Consider the following 22,729-nt stretch of genomic DNA (forward strand, 5'->3'; position numbering starts at 1 on the left):
CAAGAAGATCTTTGTCTCTCAATTATAATCAATAGACACAATAAAAGATTTGTATTTCGCATCCGAGAAGTGTAAGTTAAATTCGGCTGAGTTTTGAAGTGTATACGAGACTACACTTAAACTGCACAGTAGTTTCTTACGGTGCGTCTATCCTTACACTTTTGTTCAAAGAAGAGTACCACATTTGCAACTATGCAGTCCTCTGACACCACCCCCTATACCTAAGGAGGGCCCAGAACCTCTGCAATTTCCACTCTTTCTTCTCTCCACATCCTCGGATGTATCCCATCCATGGTGACTTATTGACCTTAAAAGTGCAGTCAAGTTTTCTAACATCTCCACTTCCTTTGTAGTGTGGCCATCTAAAATAGCCTCCCGCAAAGATCGCTGGGAAACATGGTCAAAGTCAGGGACAGACAGGCTGCAGCTTGCAGATACACAAAAGCTGCAGCTCAGACGTTTTTAACAGCCTAGGAAAAAGATCATCTCCAGGCATCCCAGGAACAATAGAACTATCCTGTGTGGTAGTCACCACTAATGTATTGTACTGTATATATGGGTTTTACAGTAAGGCCGTAGATCCCTGCCTGCTGGCTCCGCCCAGTAGGCGGAGTATAAATATGTGTGCTCTCCGTACAGCAGGCATTTCGTCAGCTGCTGTGGGAGGCCACACATCTCTGTACTAAAGCCTTGATTACATTCTACTCTTGTCTCGTCGTAATTGATAGTGCATCAATTTATTACACACAGATTTTGCAGAGATGGACCTCCGCATCAAGCCGGATCGCCTGCAGCTGCATCCTCAAGCAGACAACGCCAAAAAAGACTTTGAACATTGGTTAGCGTGTTTTGAAGCATACATCGGGTCTGTGCCAGACGCAATCCCAGAAGCGCAGAAGCTCCAGATTCTGTACACGCGTCTGAGCACCAACGTGTTTCCCCTCGTCCAGGACGTACCGACCTACGCAGAAGCCATGGCACTACTGAAGGTGGATTACGCTCAGCGGACCAACAAAATCTACGCCAGGCATCTCCTATCCACGCGGCACCAAATTCCCGGTGAGTCTGTGGAAGATTTCTGGAGTTCCCTGCTCGCCCTAGTGAGAGACTATGACTGCCAGGCCATTTTGGCCACTGAACATTCGAACCTGCTGATGAGAGATGCGTTCGTTATGGGTGTAGGGTCTGACTACATCCGCCAGCGCCTCTTAGAAGGGGCTACGTTTGACCTTGTGGCGACCAAAAAACTAGCGCTCTCATTTACGGTCGCCTCACGCAACGTACAGGCCTATGCCCCCGATCGCATGGCACACCCCCACTGTGCATCGTGGACCCTGCCGATGGCCACCCCATCAGTGACCACCCCCAGCCAACCCCACACCTGCGCCGCCCGGCAGCCAACCAACCCCGGGGCGACCCAAATACTACTTCTGTGGACAGTCAAAACACCCCCGGCAGCGCAGCCAGGCGTGGAGCGCGCTCTTCAAGGCCTGTGGCAAGAAGGGACATTTTGCTGCAGTGTGCCAGGCCAGCTCAATCACCGCTATTGTCCCGGTATCCCCCACGTGAGGCCAGTGGGTGCCGCCACCTTCCCCTCCTTGGACCACGTGCAGCCCATGGGCGTCGGCATCTTGCTCTACTCACAACACGTGCGGCCCGAGGGAGCCGCCATCCTACCCGCCTCAGGACCCCTGCCTGTCGAGCACCACATCCGGCCGCTCATCGCCTGCAACCGCCGACGACCAGCCGCGTCTCACCTCGGTCACGATTGACCAGTCTCGCCGCACAACCTCGCGACCACTTTGACAAAGGTGAAGGTCGATGGGCACGAGATATCCTGCCTTCTGGACTCCGGGAGCACTGAGAGCTTCACCCACCCCACTACAGTAAGGCATGGCTCCCTTGCGGTACACCCCGCTAACCCGAGAATTTCCCTGGCCTCCGGATCCCACTCCGTGGCGATCCGGGGGTACTGCATTGCCACCCTCACCGTCTAGGGCGTAGAGTTCAGTAGCTTCCACCTCTACGTCCTCCCCAACCTCTGCACTGCCTTGCTACTCAGCCTGGACTTCCAGAGCAACCTCCAGAGCCTAACCTTGAAATTTGGCGGGCCGTTTCCACCCCTTACTGTTTGTGGCCTCACAACCCTTAAGGTCGACCCGCCTTCCCTTTTTGCAAACCTAACCCCGGATTGCAAACCCATCGCCACCAGGAGCAGACGGTACAGAGCCCAGGGCAAGACCTTCATCAGGTCTGAGGTCCAGTGACTGCTGCGGGAAGGTATTATCGAGGCCAGCAACAGCCCCTGGAGAGCCCAAGTGGTAGTGGTGAAAACCGGGGAGAAAAAAAGGATGGTCGTTGACTACAGTCAGTACGTCAACCGGTACACGCAGCTCAACGTGTACCCCCTCCCACGCCATCCCCCTCCCATATGATATGGTCAATCAGATTGCATAATACAGGGTCTTCTCGACAGTGGACCTGAAATCTGCCTACCACCAGCTCCCCATCCGCAAGGACCACCCATACACTGCGTTCGAAGCAGACGGCTGCCTTTACCATTTCCTTAGGGTTCCCTTCGGCGTCACCAATGGGGTCTCGGTCTTCCAACGGGAGATGGACCGAATGGTTGACCGGTACGGACTGCGGGCCACTTTCCCGTACCTGGACAATGTCACCATCTGCGGCCATGACCAGCAGGACGACGACGCTAACCTTTCCAAATTTCTCCACACCGCCACTCTCCTCAACCTCACTTACAACAAGGAGAAGTGTGTGTTCAGCATGAACCGATTAGCCATCCTTGGCTACGTGGTTCAGAACGGAGTTCAAGGGCCCAACCCCGATCGCATGCGCCCCCTCATGGAATTCCCCTCCCCCACTGCCCCAAGGCCCTCAAACAATGCCTGGGGTTCTTTTTGTGGGTCCCAAACTATGTGGACAAGGCCTGCCCACTCATTCAATCCACCGCTTTCCCACTGACGGCCGAGGCTCATCAGGTCTTCGACCGTATCAAGGCCGACATCACCAAGGCCGCAAAGCACGCGGTCGACGAGACACTCCCCTTCCAAGTCGAGAGCGATGCATCAGACATCGCTCTGGCCGTCACCCTCAACCAGGCCGGCTGGCCCTTGGCATTATTTTCCCACACCCTCCATGCCTCCGAAATTCGGCACTCCTCCGTCGAGAAGGAGGCCCAAGCGATCGTTGAAGCTGTGCGACATTGGAGGCATTACCTGGCCAGCAGGAGATTCACTCTCCTCACTGACCAATGGTCGGTTGCCTTCATGTTCAACAACACACAGCGGGGCAAGATCAAAAACGATAAAATCTTGAGGTGGAGGATTGAGCTCTCCACCTACAATTAAGAGATTTTGTATCGCCCTGGTAAGCTCAACGAGCCCCCCGATGCGCTATCTCGAAGTACATGTGCCAGCGCACAAGTGGACCGACTCCGGACCCTGCATGACAATCTCTGTCACCCAGGAGTCACCTGTTTTTACCACTTCATTAAGGCCCTCAATCTGCCCTACTCCATCGAGGAAGTCAGGGCTATCACCAGAGACTGCCAGGTCTGCGCGGAGTGTAAACTGCACTTCTACCGGCCAGACCGTGCACGCCTGGTGAAGGCCACCCGCCCCTTTGAACGTCTCAGCGTGGACTTCAAAGGGCCCCTCCCCTCCACCGACCGCAACACGTACTTCCTCAGTGTGGTCAATGAATATTCCCGATTCCCCTTTGCCGTCCCATGCCCCGATATGACGTCTGCCACCGTCATCAAAGCCCTCAACACCATCTTCGCTCTGTTCGGTTTCCCCGCCTACGTCCACAGCGACCGGGGATCCTCATTTATGAGCAATGAGCTGCGCCAGTTCCTGCTCAACAGGGGCATTGCCTCGAACAGGACGACGAGCTACAACCCCACGGGCAACGGGCAGGTGGAGCGGGAGAATGGGACGGTCTGCAGGGCCATCCAGCTGGCCCTACGGTCCAGAAATCCCCCGGCCTCCCTGGCAGGAGGTCCTTTCTGACGCATTTCACTCCATTCGGCCGCTCCTGTGCACCGCGACTAACGAAACCCCCCATGAACTTTTCTTTGCCTTCACCAGGAAGTCCACCTCCGGGGTTTCGCTCCCAACGTGGCTGGCAGGTCCAGGACCCGTTCTCCTCCGTAAACACGTGCGACTCCACAAGGCGGACCTGTTGGTTGAGAGGGTACAGCTACTCCATGCCAACCCGCAGTACGCCTACGTGGCGTACCCAGACGGCTCCCAAGACACAGTCTCCTTCAGGGACCTGGCATGAGCTGGTTCCCCACACACCCTCCCCCTCTGACCCGGTGCCACCCTCCCTTCCTCTGGCGCAGCCCCCGCTCCAGGACAATCCGTCCACACCTTGCTCCCACCCGGGGATGAAGAGGATTTCGACACGCTCCCGAAGTCACCGAAGACCAAGCCGACGCTGAAGTCGCCACCGGCACTACGGTGCTCTCGACGCCAGATCAAGGCACAGGACCGCCTAAATTTGTAACATTCTCTGTGATTTTTAAAAGCAATTTGTATGTATATAGTTCTCCACCACCCCCGCTGGACTCATTTTTAACAGGGGGTGAATGTGGTAGTCACCACTGATGTATTATATTGTATATATGGGTTTTACGGGAAGGCCCCTGTATGAGAGGTACGGGGGTAGATCCCTGCCTGCTGGCTCCACCCAGTAGATGGCGTATAAATATTTGTGCTCTCCATACAGCAGCCATTTTGTCAGCTGCTGTAGGAGGCCACACATCTCTGTGTAATAAAGCCTCAATTACATTCCATTCTCGTCTCGTCGTAATTGATAGTGCATCATCCTGTCAATCACATTGTTTATCAGACACAGCGTCACCTGTCCCCAACACTTCCAGGCGTGGCCACTGAGTGCCCAGCCGAAAATCGATGTGGCAGCCCCTGATTAGACTTGATCGATCAGGGTGATGGAGCCCTGATCAATTGATTGACAACGACCCAGAGATCGCCCACAAAAGGGCATGAAATCCAAACAGGTTAAAAGGCGCTGCACAACCTTCGAAGCTCTCTCTCAACTGCAGCCTCTCGACTACAGCTTTCAACAGCCAACAACAACGGTGAATTCATCACCAGCCAAGAAGAGGACCAGTCACGCCATCCACAGAGGGACCAGAGCCGAGGACACAGATGACCAGCAACAGAACTCCAGCACTACCAGACTACCAGATCACAGATAAGGCCGTATCTAGTCTGTACTTGCCAGTCACCTGGAAGTTAAGTTAAGGTCGTTTTAAGTGTATTAACTTATAGTCCATTGTGCATGAACGTGTGATTGATTAAGTAGTTAACTTTGTCTATATTAATAAACAATTGTATTGAACAACCTGTGTGACCATTTGTCCACCGTATACGGGTTAAACACAGGCTGCGTTTTTTTAGATAAAGGCGCAACAGTAACCCATCCATATTTCAACTACCTTCTCGTTCACTATGTGCAGATGATCTTTCTCAGTAAAAGCAGATGCAAAGTACTCACAGAATAGCAATTGTGACTGCATGTATTCCCTCTCCCAAATTCAGGAGCATCACAGCAATAACGAAATAATTCCTGTCAGCTCAGCTGACTGAAGGTAGACTGGTGATTGGCCCTGTGGCCTTCTCATCCAAAGGGCTCAATTATACATTGATTGTACAAATTGTGCGAAATAAAAGCTTTGTTTGTCATTCATGTGTCACTTTGGGGTAACCCCAGGTAAATAAAACATGGAGATGGAGAGGAGAGTGAGTCATAATAGATATCTGACCCTTTTAAAATTACATTAATTGTTTGGAGCAGGAAGAACACTATTGGGTCAAACAAACCTACCTTCTCATGTATACATCAATCCCTCTAATTGAGGTGAGGTATAAATGAATTCCATTGTTCTTTCCCAGTAACCCAATCCACACCTGTATTATTAACCTTTGGGTGAAAAAAGTTCCATCCTGCCTTTGTTCCTTACTCCAAGCTGTACTAACTAATATTTGAATCCACCATTCACTACAGTGGGCAATCTTTTTCAGATCAACTTTGAAAATTCAGATCATAATCTGGGAAATTTGTTTGGACCAACTTGAAGTTGACTTCCATTAAAGAAAATATACCAAAGTTTCAAGGTAACACCCCAATGTCAGCTCAGGCCTCCAGTGTGCCACTCTCAAAGTGCCAGGGGAGCATCGAGTGGGTCAAGATGTAACCTGCAATTTTATCTACCACAGGCTTTTAAGACGTGCATCGAACTTCCTTCCTCCATCGAGCTACTTTCCAATTTGGAGATTTGGGATGCCAGAGCTCCAGGAGAATCAGGGGGCAGAGGTGAGTGCAGTGGCTGTCACTAACGAGAAGGTTCTGAAAGGTCTGAAGGTGGATCAATCACCTGGACCAGATGAACTACATCCCAGGGTTCTACAAGAGATAGCTGAGGAAATTGTGGAGGCATTAGTGGTGATCTTTCAGGAATCACTGGGGGCAGGAAGAGTCCCAGAGGACTGGAAAGTAGCTAATGTAGCACTGCTGTTTAAGAGGGGAGGGGGGCAGAAAACGGGAAATTATAGGCCAGTTAGCCTGACCTCTGTCATTGGTAAGATTTTAGAATCCATTATTAAAGATGAGATTGCGGAGTACTTGGAAGTGCATGATAAAATAGGACTGAGTCAGTTTGGCTTTGTCAAAAGGAGGTCATGTCTGACAAATCTGTTAGAGGTCTTTCAGGAAGTAACAAGAAAGTTAGACAAAGGAGAACTAGTGGACGTGATTTATTTAGATTTCCAGAAGGCCTTTGACAAGGTGCCACATAGGAGACTGTTCAATAAGTTAAGAGCCAATGGTGTTAAGGGTAAGATCCTGGCATGGATAGAGGATTGGATGACTGGCAGAGAGTGGGGATAAAGGGGTCTTTTCAGGATGGCAGCCGGTGACTAGTGGTGTGTCTGAGGGGTGTGCTGGGACCACACCTTTTCACAATATACACTAATGATCTGCAAGAAGGAACTGAAGGCACTGTTGCTAAGTTTGCAGTGATTCAAAGACCTGTAGAGGAACAGGTAGTATTGAGGAAGCAGGGGGGGCTGCAGAAGGATTTTGACAGGCTAGGAGAGTGAGCAATGAAATGACAGATGAAATACAATGTGGAAAAGTGAAGTTATGGACTTTAGAAGGAGCAATAGAGGCATAGACTATTTTCTAAATGGGGAAATGCTTAGGAAATCAGAAGCACAAAGGGACTTGGGAGTCCTTGTTCACGATTCTCTTAAAGGTTAACTTGCAGGTTCAGTTGGCAGTTAGGAAGGCAAATGCAATGTTAGCATTCATGTTGAGAGGGCTAGAATACAAGACCAGGGATGTACTTCTAAGGCTGCATAAGGCTCTGGTCAGACCTCATTTGGAGTATTGTGAGCAGCTTTGGGCCTCGTATCTAAGGAAGGATGTGTTAGCCTTGGAAAGGGACCAGAGAAGGTTCACGAGAATGATCCCTGGAAAGAAGAGGTTGTCATACGAGGAACGGTTGAGGACTCTGGGTCTGTACTCGAAGAGTTTAGAAGGGTGAGAGGGATCTTATTGAAACTTACAGGATACTGCGAGGCCTGGACAGAGTGGATATGGAGAGGATGTTTCCACTTGTAGGAAAAACTAGAAGCAGAGGACACATTCTCAGACTAAAGGGACGATCCTTTAAAACAGAGATGAGGAGGAATTTCTTCAGCCAGAGGGTGGTGAACCTGTGGAACTCTTTGCCTCAGTAGGCTGTGGAGGCCAATCACTGAGTGTCTTTAAGACAGAGGTAGATAGGTTATCGATTTAATAAGGGGATCAGGGGTTATGGGGCGAAGGCAGGAGAATGGGAATGAGAAAAGTATCAGTCATGATTGAATGGCAGAGCAGACTCTATGGGAAAAGTGGCCTAATTCTGCTCCTATGTCTTATGGTCTTATTTCCCAAAAAGTGGTGATCTTAGAAAAGCAGCCTGGTTCAGCTGAGTCCACGAGCATAAGAGGGAGCGGGAGTGGTGGATAACTCCAGTGACACTCAGAATATGATCACATGAACAGGTTTTTTTTTCAAAACATAATTTATTTTCGCAATGGCAATATTTTGTAAAAGACAAATAGAGAAAACATTGCACAGTTTACAATACAAACATTTAGGTAATCTCCTACTCCAATTGGCATGTATTCAAAGCATTGGCACCAGCGTAGGTTTTGGTTTGGGTACTGGCTTCTTCAGCATTTTGCTCTTTGCGTTTTTCAGACGATAAACCACATTTGCAACCTCATCGGATAACACCTGTTGGGAATTTAAAATGTAATTTTGTTAATTTGTTGTGGATATTCCCAATATGGAAGGGGGTTTTGCTACCATAATGGTATCTGAATTTCATCTCAACCTTGAGACCACAGGAACCTACTGCTGTTGTAATGGAGACCATCTAACAGCACTACAACCTTCTCATCTGTCTACTACCCACACAGCCACCGAGACATTGAGGATAATTATAGAAATAAACCTGTTGAATTCCTAGTGCTAAATGAAGACCAATCTTAAATTCATAAAGTAGCTTATTTCATAAAAAGTGGTGATCTTAGAAAAGCAGCCTGGTTCAGCTGAGTCCACGAGCATAAGAGTGAGGGGGATTGGTGGATAACTCCAGTTAAATTGAAATTGACTGAAGGCCAAATGGAGAGTCCTGTGTCCAGTGCTGCTTTGGGACTGACTGCTTTTTTAAATAAAAAGGAACACAATCCTCAGGGGAAAGTGTTTCCCATAGGTTTAATGACATGCACCTGATGAGGCGGGCGTGATTTAACAGAAACATTTCAAAGTGTCACTTGGGCATGATTGGTGGAATGTTTCTCGACGGTTACGTTGGCGAGATTGCTGCTCGTATTTAATGGCACATAGTGCCAGAAATGAGCAGACACGAGCTTCTCACCATTACAGCCTGTCTCGCTGCCTGATTGTCAGACTCGCGCCTCAGCATCACGCTGCTAACACGGCTTCCCCCGAGCTGCTTTTAAATGCTCCTCCACCGCTCACTCCCAGTCAACATACAAGCATGACAGCGGTTAGACATGCTCCTCGCTTTAGGGATTCCGTCCTGGCCAGACTTCTCGACACCGTCGATAGGCGACGGGACATATGTTCCCCCAAGAGGCTCGAAGGACCAGCAGCAGGGTCACCAATACTGCCTGGGAGGCAGTGGTAGAGGTTGCCATTTGGGCAGCATGACGAGGAGGACCACCATACAATGTTGGAAGAAGACCAATGACCTCCACCAAGCTCCACCTCTCTCATGACATCAGTTCTACCTGCCACCCCCCCCCCCCCCCCCCCCCCCCCCACCCCGACCCCACATATCACTGGCCGACACCTCTCACCCTCCCCATATCCGATCTTCGTTCTTGCTACTCAGGACCCATTGGCACACACCAGCACAGCCCCTTCAAGTCCTGGTGCGGTGCCCACACACCACCTGCTATAGACCCTCTCTGACCCATCAAGCGTGTAACTCACAATGCTCTCCCTTTGGCCCCGCAGGAGAAAATAGCCCATAATTAGCAGGAAAGGGCCAAGATGGAGGGAGTGGAATACCAATGATTCGGGTCCCCGCATCATGAGGGATGGGTCCTGGAAATCGTGGGTTGTCCAAAGAGAGAGCAGCCATTGATCACGAGATGGTTTGCGCCGCAGAAGTGAGGATTCCCTGCCCCTTCACCCAGATGATCCTTCACTCTCATTAACCAAATGCCCATTGTCTCACAGGATCTCCATCTGATGTTGCCAGCCATCCGCAGTCATTCCCCTCCCTACCACTCGAGAAAACCTCGGAGGAGCTCTCCAAGGAGACCACCATCAAGGCGTCACCTTCCACCAGTGCAGAGACAGACACCTTGATGGGCGACAATAGTGGACAGGCTTCTGGGGCACAATCTGGTGAGCACAGTTGCTGATGCACATCAAGTGGAGGGAGGGACATCCAAGGGAGTCATTAGTTGGAGGTCTGCTGGATGCCAACTGAGTCCTAGTCAGATGCTGAGCCTCTAGACAAAGTTATCCCACAGCTGATGCAGATGATAGGACACAGCTGTAAGATTCAGGAGGGGATGTCAGATCCATGATAGTTAAATCTTGGCCATTGCATTTTGTGTTACTGTCTGAAAACAAATGGACGCAGGTTTGTCCGAATACAGTTCCATGAAGGTGGTTCCCCTTTAAACTACAGATTATTCACGCAATAACACAATGTTATCTCAGAACCATAGAATGCCGACAGTGCGGAAGGAGGCTATTCGGCCCATTGGGTCTGCACCAACCCTCTGAATGAGCACCCTTCCTACGTCCAGTCCCCCACCCTATCCCCATAACCCACCTAATCTACACATCCCTGGACACTAAGGGGCAATTTATCATGGCCAATCCACCTAACCTGCACATCTTTGGACTGTGGGAGGAAACTGGAACACCCGGAAGAAACCTACGTGGACACGGGAAGAATGTGCAAATTCCACACAGTCAGTCACCCAAGGCTGGAATTGAACCCGGGTCCCAGGAGCTGTGAGGCAGCAGTGTACCACTGTGCTGCCCTATGATTTTATCTTTTTTAATTTCTTAAGCTTTTACCTGCCATGCTTTGAAGCCACCAATTCTTCTTGGGGTAGTTTCACAGGCCTATCCTTCTCGTACTACTTCTAAGGAACCAGGCTTATTTGTGTGAACCTGGTCAATGTGAGCTATCAGGCTATTCTACTGTGGAAACCATTGCGGCTGATTTTGTCGATCTATCGACCCTGTTCGCCCCACCCGCTCTGCACCTAAGCAGGGAACTGATTCAATTGTAGTGCTTCAAATACCACCCTCCTGCAACCAGCAGTTTCAAGCTAATGGCTGACAACAAACTTACTGAAGTGAGCACATACCTTGAAAACAGAGTCACTGTTTTCTGTTTCATTTTTTGTTTTGCTGTACTTCCCACCTGAAAGAAGATTAGAAAAAATTAAGATCCAACTCTGTTAAGCACAAGGCAAAATGTCAGAAAAATTTCCCTTGACGGGCCAAAGCGTCAGGGCAATGTCCTTTTTGAAAGAAGTATGTTTCTAGGTTACTAATTCCCAGAAGTTCCAGACACCCAAATTGAACTCTGTGATTGGGCAGTGAGTGTCAGCAAAGCCCTTGACTACTGGGGGCCTCACAGCTGAATTTGGAAGTTAGGAAGACGCACAACATTGCAACGCACTAAGCTCAGCGGAGGTTGTACCTGAGACATCCCCACAGCTGAATACATTGGATAAACGCATTGATCGGAAAGGAAAACACTACCTCATCACTTAACGGCTTTGGCTGAAAGATAGCTAATCTAGTGCTGCTCAAAGAGGCTCAAAGAGACACTTCACATGTCCTGAAGTACTAAAGCACCCTGCCAATACACACCGGGAAACATGTAAACTGTCAATATTCACCTCCTCCAAATGTGTCAGGTCTTCACATACAACTGCCACAGAACGCAGCCAGTTCTGATAAATGTCTTCCTCTTCTCGGTTCTGTTTCTTTTCACTGAAAGGACATCGATTCAGTCAGTAACACCACAAATCAAAACTACTTTGTATGTGTTAAGCCATATTTGTAGAATGCAGCAGAAAGAAGGTATTGCGTTTGATATGGGGCTCCCACTCTGTTTACATAGCTTCTCCGACCAGTATGCAGAAAAACTGGAAGAATACAAAGCAGCCGACCACATTCATTTACATTTACTGGCACTGGTGCTGGGCCTCAAGGGAATGATCACCTCTTGAGATCCTTACTTACCTTGGAGTGCTCCTGCTGAATGAAGGTTGGGCTGATACCACTATAAGATAAACTGAGCAGTAAAGTATCCCAGTCTTGGGTATAAGAATCACAGACTAACTCTTCTACCACCCCAGCCCCCCACTCCGTAAGCAGGCTAACTCCCCCACTCCATATAGAGACTAACTTGAAACATACTGGAAAGAGCGTTTTTTTCTATATATGATCATTAAATTAATATGGAAGAAAGTTCTATTACACAATCTTTTGGATGAGCTCCTTTTGTGCCTCCACTTCCCTGCATGCTTCCTTCACTCGACCCTCCATTGTCAATCGGCCACTGAGTTGTGCAGCATGTATTCCCAGCACGGTTATGTTCACACTGTCCTCAACCAAGGAGCTGCAAAACAAGAGCGAATAACTAAAGAAAACATGCCCTCTCACCGTCACCAGAACCAGTGACTCTCACCCTAAGAATATAGATCTGTTAATACATGACAATGACAGAATGGTTAATGTAGGCTGAATTGGTTTAATCTGTATTCTCGGAAAACCTATCTATTCCTCTCCATGACGTTGTTAACATTGAAGAAGGATGAATCGCAGACGTGGAGACCTGGTTCGCGAAGAATAGGTACAGATAGATTGTTAAATAACTAAGCTTGTTGGCATTAGTGACATAGCATTCAGCTAACAGAGTTACTGGTGAAAACACACAGACTTTAAAAGACAGGCTTTTTATCACAACAGTGACCAGTATCGAAAAAGTAAATTACTGCAGGGAATAATCGAAACCGGTTCCATTTACAGAAGAGACTACAAGAGGCAACCATGATGTGGAGATGCCGGCGTTGGACTGGGGTGAGCACAGTAAGAAGTCTTACAACACCAGGTTAAAGTCCAACAGGTTTGTTTCAAACACAAGCTTTCGGAGCACGGCTCCTTCTTCAGGTGAATGCTGAAGAAGGAGCCGTGCTCCGAAAGCTCGTGTTTGAAACAAACCTGTTGGACTTTAACCTGGTGTTGTAAGACTTCTTACTGTACAAGAGGCAAGACATTGAAGGCGTGCGCAACAAAAAATATAATTGAGGAATAGCGAAGATAGGAAGCACAGGATACAAGCCCCCATCATTATCCCCTAACTTGCTCAGTGATCTGCGGTTGTAAAGCACACAGTAAAGTTGAATTTAGCAAGATATATCAGAACGATGTGAAGAAGATTTTTTAAACAAATGTGATACTATTAATGCGAGATTCTAACAATAGGTTCAGGTAAGGATCACTCCTGATCCTTGCAAAGTTCCAAACACATCAGGTTTAAATGTAGGACTGTGGGTGCCGCTCTTTAAAAAATTGACTTGAAGCACTTCAAATCACGTATTAAGAAGAAGGAACAATTGATTCAAACACCACTCACCCAATATTCAGGCTCAATCATGTCCCTATTATGAGACACACTCACTTCCCAATAAACATACCCACTCCCCTCCCCATGAACAGACTCACTCCCCTCTCCATAAACAGATTCACTCCCCTCCTTATAAACAGACTCACTCCCCTCCCTATAAACAGACTCACTCCCTCCCCATAAACAGACTCACTCCCCTCCCTATAAACAGACTCATTCCGCTCTCCATAAACAGACTCACTCCCCTCCCCATAAACAGACGCACTCCCCTCCCTATAAACAGACTCACACCCCTCCCCATAAACAGACTCATTCCCCTCTCCATAAACAGGCTCACTCCCTTCCCCATAAACAGACTCACTCCCCTCCCTATAAACAGACTCATTCCCCTCTCCATAAACAGGCTCACTCCCTTCCCTATAAACAGACTCACTCCCTCCCCATAAACAGACTCACTCCCCTCCCCATAAACAGACTCACACCCCTCCCCATAAACAGACTCATTCCCCTCTCCATAAACAGGCTCACTCCCTTCCCCATAAACAGACTCACTCCCCTCCCTATAAACAGACTCATTCCCCTCTCCATAAACAGGCTCACTCCCTTCCCTATAAACAGACTCACTCCCTCCCCATAAACAGACTCACTCCCCTCCCCATAAACAGACTCACTCCCCTCCCCATAAACAGACTCACTCCCTTCCCTATAAACAGACTCACTCCCCTCCCTATAAACAGACTCACCCCCTCCCCATAAACAGACTCACTCCCCTCCCTATAAACAGACTCACTCCCCTCCCCATAAACGGACTCACTCCCCTCCCCATAAACAGACTCACTCCCTTCCCCATAAACAGACTCACTCCCCTCCCTATAAACAGACTCACTCCCCTCCCTATAAACAGACTAATTCCATTCTCCATAAACAGACTCACTCCCCTCCCCATAAACAGACTCACTCCCCTCCCCATAAACAGACTCACACTCCTCCCCATAAACAGACTCATTCCCCTCTCCATAAACAGACTCACTCCCTTCCCCATAAACAGACTCACTCCCCTCCCTATAAACAGACTCACTCCCCTCCCTATAAACAGACTCACTCCCCTCCCCATAAACAGACTCCCCTCCCCATAAACAGACTCACTCCCCTCCCCATAAACAGACTCCCCTCCCCATAAACAGACTCACTCCCCTCCCCATAAACAGACACACTCCCCTCCCTATAAACAGACTCACTCCCTCCCCATAAACAGACTCACTCCCCTCCCCATAAACAGACTCACTCCCCTCCCCATAAACAGACTCACTCCCCTCCCCATAAACAGACTTACTCCCCTCTCTATTATCAGACTCACTCCCCTCCCTATAAACGGATTCACTCCCTGTGATGAACGGTGTTAATAACTGCTGTAAACGGTACCTGACCTTTAATACCTTGCCCGTTTAAGATGCTTGGAACCCTGGGGGACTCCGTCTCTGGCTACGCCCCCAGGAAACGGTATATAGGATAAGGCTCCATGTGGTGAGCACACTTCTTTCGGATGCTGTTCAGTTCTCTGTAGATTAAAGCCTTTTGATTACCGACCTCGCTCTTGTGTCGTAATTGAGGGGGCCTCACTCCCCTCTCCATAAACAGACTCACACCCCTCCCCATAAACGGACTCACTCCCCTCCCCATAAACAGACTCACTCCCCTCCCCATAAACAGACTCACTACCTTCTCCTTAAACGGATTCACTCCCCTCCCCATAAACAGACCCACTCCCCTCCCCATAAACAGACTCACTCCCCTCTCCATAAACAGACTCACTCCCCTCTCCATAAACAAACTCATTCCCCTCCCCATAAACAGACTCACTCCCCTCCCCATAAACAGACCCACTCCCCTCCCCATAAACAGACCCACTCCACTCCCCATAAACAGACTGACTCCCTCCCCATAAACAGACTCACTCCCCTCCCCATAAACAGACCCACTCCCCTCCCCATAAACAGACTCATTCCCCTCTCCAGAAACAGACTCACTCCCCTCTCCATAAACAGACTCACTCCCCTCTCCATAAACAAACTCATTCCCCTCCCCATAAACAGACTCACTCCCCTCCCCATAAACAGACCCACTCCCCTCCCCATAAACAGACCCACTCCACTCCCCATAAACAGACTGACTCCCTCCCCATAAACAGACTCACTCCCCTCCCCATAAACAGACCCACTCCCCTCCCCATAAACAGATTCACTCCCCTCCCCATAAACAGACCCACTCCCCTCCCCATAAACAGACTCATTCCCCTCTCCATAAACAGACTCACTCCCCTCCCCATAAACAGACTCACTCCCCTCTCCATAAACAAACTCATTCCCCTCCCCATAAACGGACCCACTCCCCTCTCCATAAACAGACTCACTCCCCTCTCCATAAACAGACTCATTCCCCTCCCCATAAACACTCACTCCCCTCCCTATAAACAGACTCACTCCCCTCCCCATAAACAGACTCACTCCCCTCTCCATAAACAGACTCACTCCCTCTCCATAAACAAACTCATTCCCCTCCTGCTATCAGAGGTATTCACAGCCCCTTATCTTGTGACTCGACCTGCCCATTAACAGGACTAAAATATTGTCTCTTTTGTCATCAATTTTCATATCTCACTGTTCAAGGACCAGATTCTGTTTATTAACAGGGGTAAAGTTGTTTGGCAGTTTAATGTGAGTAAACCCACTTGAATTTGGAAGTATATTGGAAGATGCTTTCCATATAAATTCTGATTAATATGAACTGGTGGAGTAGGGAGCTCAGAGTGGGGAGGTGGATGTCAGGTATACAAAGAATTGCCTGGTGTACCTGTTGTTTGTGATGTGTTTCTCCTGGCTGATGACTCGACAAGCCTGTCTGTTTTCCGGTGTGGTAAAGCTGACTTGTAGCTGAAAGGGCAACTTCTCAATCTCCTGGATTTCTAAGGGAATTAAAAGATTTGTGCAGTCTGCGTGACAAATGCCGAGTAACTGGAATGTTGCATTAAACAAATTGAATTCACACACCCCACCCTCCCGAGGACCTGAGGAGTCATTCCATCGGTCAGAACGGTGATCCCACCATCTCCCTGTCTCCACTCTTCGTATAAGTCCAGGGGCATTCCATTCAGATGCCAACTGACGTCCTTGAGTAGGCAATTAATGCCACTTAAAGTCCTCATCCTGCTACTGCTGGTATTCAATCAGCAGTCGGTGGGGATGTCGCCATGCAGGGAAATCGACAAGCAAACACAAATCAACAGGCAAACGCTGTTGGGTTTTCTTGTGGCCTAATTAGAGATGTGGTCCTTTGTTCACAGACGTCCCTGCTTAAGGGACCCGGCATTGGGAATGGGGGCCCGCTGAGAACACTCCCCCGTGTCCTTTCCTCCAACACCCCCCGCCCCGCCCCTTCCTCACCAACAAACCCTCTTGTAACCTTCATCCATCCATCACTTACCTTTCTTCGGTGAACCCACAATGAACCCTGCTAAGGCCCAAGAGTCCTACAAGCAGTAGCTATCACTCTCAGCCGCTAATTGGTCAGCAGCTCTCAAGGGCAGGATTTATGCCCCACTGGGGCAAGTGTGTTAGGGATGTCACTGCAAACTAGGGGCTTAATTCCTTTGGGATTCTGCAGATGGAGTTGGCAGGGATGCTGCCAGTTTTGACGGTGCATGTCAGGATCCCATGGCATTCATTACAGTTCTTCCCATGGGTGGATATTTATAGAGGAAGTGGGAAGGTAGTGTAATAAAATCTTCAGTGTTGGCAGACCTATCTCCCTTAAAGTAGCCCCTGACAGCCATATTTTAGTTCCAGGGAAGCAGGGGCAGGATGAGGTTCGGTTGGAGCCTTCCATGCCCTCTGATATTCCCATGCCCCTTCTAAGCCCCTCCCCATGCATCCTCCGTCCCCACTCACCCTGTATCCATCATGTACACATGCCATGAACCATTGGCAAGTCTGCTAAATATTTGAAATAATCCTGAAACTGATAAAATAAGCAAGCATGCTTCGAAAATCTACTTTACAAATAGGTGCTCAGTTTACAACCTCATGAACGTGTTGATCAACCCCAGATCTTCATACTATCATTGTTGGAAGCTTTTATCCACTTTAGATCTCTTAATCTTGTTTAGATAAAACACATGCAGTGAAAAAAAACTCTTCAAAGTAACATCAGGTTATTTTTTTAAAAACATTCAGTGCAGAAGGAGGCCATTCGGCCCACGAGTCTGCACCGACCCACTTAAGCCCTTACTTCCACCTTATCCCCATAACCCAATAACCCATCCTAACCTTTTTGGACAGTAAGGGTAATTTAGCATGGCCATTCCACCTAACCTGCACATCTTTGGACTGTGGGAGGAAACCGGAGCACCCAGAGGAAACCCACGCAGACCCAGGGAGAACGTGCAGACTCCGCACAGAGAGTGACCCAAGCCGGGAATCGAACCTGGGACCCTGGCGCTGTGAAGCCACAGTGCTAACCACGTGTGCTTACAAGGTAAGAGAGATGTCAATCAAACAAAACTTTGACTTCCATCTGCAGCTGTACAGATGAATTGATGGCCTCATTGTGAAAGCCAATTTCTAATATGAAAGGTTGTACAGTGACCCTGATTGGACAGAGTGAGAGCGTGGGCATCAGGTAAGCACAGGATTCTCAGAACTGTGATATCTTCGACAGTTGAATAGCTTATAACAATCACACGTCATAGATGGCCAGATATGTGAGGTCCAGATGGCTGGTGATATTTCTCGAAATGTAGGCCAGTAGACTTTTGAGTCTTCATGGGGGGACGAGGGTAACATATAATATAAAAATTGAACAAAGCTCTCACCAAGAGTTCAGGCAGAAGCTTATATTTCATTTTCCACTAGTGGAGATGCTGATGAAAGTAAAGCGGCTACATTATATCAAATCTTTCAAGACATAAACACGTCAAGAGCTGAACTTCCCTTAAATGGAAGTGGTGGAAAATTTTCACTGTTACATGTAATGCATCTGCTAAACACAAGGAGGTGGACATTGATGAAACCTGAGATAGTTGAATATATTAAGGACAGAATATGATGGCCTCCCTCCTGATCTGTTTGGTGGCAGGGGCATTTAATCAGGCAGGAGAGTGGTAAGTGGGGACCCACTGCCTTCCTGCTGTGCGCCAATCAAGTATTCAACCAGCGGCAGACATGAGAGTCACCATGCAGGAAGCCCAGGAAGCGGACCATTCTGGGACCCAGGAAGGGCCATTCGTTCAAAGGCATTCAGTGCCAGATTGAGGTAGCTGGCATTGGGAAGAGAAGGGGTATGGTGTGCTGAAAGTCACCCTTTGCTGCCAACACTCGACCCCCTGGCTCCCCCATTTGACCCCCATCCCATGCTCATGCACCTCTGGCATGGGTCCTTCAGCGACCCTGAGCCTCTCCCTTGCTGCATTGTTGGCAGCTGCTGCCACTTCCCAGTGGAACTGCCTGCAAGGCACAGCTACCAGCTATGTTATTCTCTAAGTCTGAATAAAGATTGTAGACTTCTAGTTAACACAAATACTTTATTCAATGGGTTTGTTCTGTTTCCAGAGCTTAACTAGATATAATACAGTCAAGAGGTATGACCAGTGAAGCTAAGGTAAGCTGCCTGTGCTGAGCTGTCTCTGTCTGCTGCTGCTCACTAGCCCTGTGCTTCTGAAAGAGGTGGATCCTCCCTTGGGCTGGTCCCGTCTCTGATGCTGCCCTCTAGTGATGGTGTGGCTGTTACATCTGTCTGTAGTCCCTGGTGAATGTGCAGATGTACGTACAGATGTACAGATCACTACACCCCCCCCCCCCCTTTTATTGGACATGTTTTCTAGACTGGCCTCAAGAAAACTGTACATAACAAGTGGTGAGAATATGCCAATCTGCACACTGTGAAAATGATAAAAGTAATACAGAAACAATTAACTGTGTTGTGAGTCCATCGTGAGAAATGTCCATATTCGTCTTCTGCGTGTGTTGAAGTGTCGATATAAATCTAGCGGTCGGGTGCCTTATGGATTCTGCTGGAGTGTCTTAACGGTGGTAGTAGGGGTGATGGTTTGATGTCATCAAGAGTACTGTCTGGCGTTGTGTGGCGAGGAACGTCCTGTGGACAAATGGACTCGGTCAAGTCCAGTGTGGGAAATACTGGCGTTGTAGGTCGAATCTCTAATAGATCCCAGCAGTTACAGCGAAAAGGTACTCCCGCAGACGATTTGACAATGTAGGACTGCGGTACCTCCTGCCTGATCACCGTGGCTGACTCAGACCATCTGCCTTCTGGGTCCCTGATTCTGATGGTGTTACCTATTGTCGGTGGCTTGAGTAGGATCGCATGTTGATCGTAGTATAGTTTTTGTTTGGGGCATAGTGCCCGCATATCAATCAGGCAGCACGGTAGCATGGTGGTTAGCATAAATGCTTCACAGCTCCAGGGTCCCAGGTTCGATTCCCGGCTGGGTCACTGTCTGTGTGGAGTCTGCACGTCCTCCCCGTGTGTGCGTGGGTTTCCTCCGGGTGCTCCGGTTTCCTCCCACAGTCCAAAGATGTGCGGGTTAGGTGGATAGGCCATGCTAAATTGCCCGTAGTGTCCTAAAAAGTAAGGTTAAGGGGGGGTTGTTGGGTTACGGGTATAGGGTGGATACGTGGGTTTGAGTAGGATGATCATTGCTCGGCACAACATCGAGGGCCGAAGGGCCTGTTCTGTGCTGTACTGTTCTATGTTCTATGTTCTATATCATCGAGAAATGGTGCATTGTCACGGTCTCGGAATTGTTATGCCGGTAGGGGTGTCCGGATGTCTCTGCCGAAGGGCATTTGCGCTGGCGACAGTCCTGAGCTCAGTGGGGTTACTCGGTACGATAACAGAGGTAGGTTGATGTCGGAACGTGACTCGGCTGCTTTGCTGATGAGTCGTTTAATGATGTGGACACCTTTTCCCCCGTTCCATTTGATTGCAGGTAGCGATTCTGTGTCGCACTGCTGTCTGACCTCGACTTTTTCCTGTGTTTGTGGTATTGATTCTGTATGCCATCATTCGTGAAAGCTGTTTTGCTTGTTTGTTCTGGAGCAGATGTGAATTTGTGAGATTCATTGTCATGCCATGGCATGTTTGTAGTCTTGTCATTGTTTTGCAGCGTGCTGTGGCATTGTCCTTCAGGTACAGAGTTGTACCATGTTGTACAGGTCATTGTTTAATTGTTGTTGTTTCTGTCGTTTCTGTCTTTGTTGTTTTCGTTGTCGTTGTTGTTTTTGTTGTTTCTGTCTTGGTTGTTTTCGTTGGCGTTCTTGTTGTTGTCATTCTTGTTGTTCTTTTTGTCACGCTTGTTGATTCTGTTTTTGTTGTTTTCGCTTTTATTCTTGTTCTTTTTCTTGTCGTGCTTGTTGTTTCTGGATGCTTCTTGTTGCTTTTGTCATTCTTGTTGTGCTGCATGTTGTTTTTGTTGTTGCTGTTGTTGTTCTTGTTTCTGCTGTGCTTCTTGCGGTTTTTGTTCTTGTTGCACGCTCAATGAGTGTTCCATGTGGATGGTTTGAGTCATTGTCACAGTTATTGGTGTCAGTGTCCTTTGTGGTATCTGTTAAATTGAGCGTATCTTCTTGAGAATTGTGAGAATGATCTGATGTTGCATTGGTGTTGGTGACATCAGTCATTTATGGTGGATTTGATTCCTCTTCTTTGCTTACTTGGTACTCCTCTTCTAGAGTCATTTCTGGTTCACTTGAATCATCATTGATTTCTTGGTGCTCCTCTTTTGGAGTCATTTCAGGTTCACTTGAATCATCATTGATTTCTTGGTGCTCCTCTTTTGGAGTCATTTCAGGTTCATTTGAATCATCTGTGATCTCTGTGTTCCTTTTCTGGAGTCAAAATCTTCACAATTTCATTTTGTTGTGGGTGGTAGTGCTCCTTTTCTGGAGTCAAAATCTTCAAGATTTCTATTGACGTGGTCTCTCTGCCCTCTTGGTGCTACTCTTCTGGAGTCAAAATCTTCAGGATTTCTATTGTCGTGGTCTCTCTGGACTCTTGGTGCTCCTCGTCTGGAGTCAAAATCTTCAAGATTTCAATTGACACGGTCTCTCTGGACTCATGGGTGGCCGTCCTCTGATTATTGAGTGCTTCTGTGCAGACGAGCTGAGATATGTCAGTCTCGCTGTGATCCTGCACATCCTGTATGGGAATTGTGATTTCTTCGTCACTTGTCTCACATACAGTGGGTAGACATTCAGTGTCTTCCTCAGATGGCTCAAGTAAGCTTGATGGATATTCATGGTCTTGTGCATGCATGGCGTTCGCTATGGAGTATTTGCTTGCTTCCATTTTTTGAGTCTGTCACCGAGCTGTCTGTGGAGGCTTGCATCACTCTATTTGTGGAGGCTTGCGTCGCTCTCTTTGTGGGGTCCTTCAATCGCTTTCTCTGTGGAGTTTGTCATCGCTCTCTCTGTGGAGTCTGTCATCGCTCTCTCTGTGGAGTCTGTCCTCGCTCTCTTTGTGGAGTCGTGCAGTGTTTTCGCTGTAGAGTCAATCTGTGCTCTCTCAACAGAGTCGTTCTGTGCTCTCTGTGTGGCATCGTCTTTGTCTTGGGTATTGCTGTCATCCAATGTACCGACGATCTGCCATGGCACCATGGTATTGGATTCATCTACCATGAGAAGAGCCATATTGAGCTTTTCAACCATGTTGCTGATGCTGTGATCAGGATCTCCGAATAATTCAGCCATGTCTGAGCAGTATTGTGTGTATTGTTCATTGGACAAATCATCGCTTTTTGTTTCGGAGTTGTGATCATTCTCTTCATGTTCAATGAACAAATCATCTTCTTGTGTGGAGGCTGGGACCCTTCGTGGTGCGTGGACCACTCTCTGTTTCTTGGCCTCAGGCCGCAGCATAATCCTGCACTCACGAATCGGGATGTCATATATGCTGGGCTGAAGATTCCCCATTCTGAAGAACTCATCGTCGGGGTCTTCAAGGTACAACACCTCTAGTTGAGGTTCAGATTTGGTACTGGGGTAGCCATCTCCCAAGATGAAATCTTCTTCTGAGTCATAGTCTGCAAGGACCGTATCATCTTCTAGGGTGGTGCTAACTGATTGTTCCAGGGTGTCGTGAAAGTTATTTTCAACTGCTGGTGTAAGTTTGGGCATTGTTCTGTCTTTCGAGGCAAGAAAATTGGGTTTTGCAGCCTTAAAGTTCTTTTGGTTCATTTTCGTGCATTTCCCTTGTAAATGGGCATGGTCCTGTTCTTCTGACATCATGACGCTCGTGACGTCATGCGTAGGATTCGATTGCTCATGCGCACACCGCGTTTCTTGTACTGTGCCCTCTTCTCGCAACTGAGCATGTGCGGCTCCTTTCCCAAGATGGCTGCCGCTCAGAACCTCCGTCATTCTCCAATTCAACCCTGCCTCCACCTCGTGGTGAGTGTTCGCACCATTTTTACCGATTTTGTTTTCT

General features: G+C 48.4%; 1 protein-coding gene across 3 annotated transcripts in view; it reads right to left on the reverse strand.

Moving 5' to 3' along the window:
- Positions 1-8,097: 8,097 nt before the first annotated feature.
- The window catches only part of si:dkey-9k7.3 (circularly permutated Ras protein 1), a 79,875-nt gene continuing 65,243 nt past the window's right edge, over positions 8,098-22,729 (reverse strand). Inside the window, exons 16-20 of one of the 3 annotated variants that reach the window (XM_038807663.1) lie at positions 16,085-16,196; positions 12,086-12,226; positions 11,502-11,595; positions 10,962-11,017; positions 8,098-8,331 (exon numbers count right to left, since the gene is read on the reverse strand). In XM_038807663.1, the coding sequence (XP_038663591.1) occupies positions 8,292-8,331; positions 10,962-11,017; positions 11,502-11,595; positions 12,086-12,226; positions 16,085-16,196 (443 nt within the window). In that variant the 3' untranslated portion in view covers positions 8,098-8,291. Of the gene's footprint in view, positions 8,332-10,961; positions 11,018-11,488; positions 11,596-12,085; positions 12,227-16,084; positions 16,197-22,729 lie in introns of those variants that run through there. The other 2 variants (XM_038807664.1, XR_005461899.1) reach the window with 2 other exon arrangements.

The sequence above is a fragment of the Scyliorhinus canicula genome, chromosome 9, assembly GCF_902713615.1.
Source record: "Scyliorhinus canicula chromosome 9, sScyCan1.1, whole genome shotgun sequence".
Lineage (NCBI taxonomy): Eukaryota > Metazoa > Chordata > Chondrichthyes > Carcharhiniformes > Scyliorhinidae > Scyliorhinus > Scyliorhinus canicula.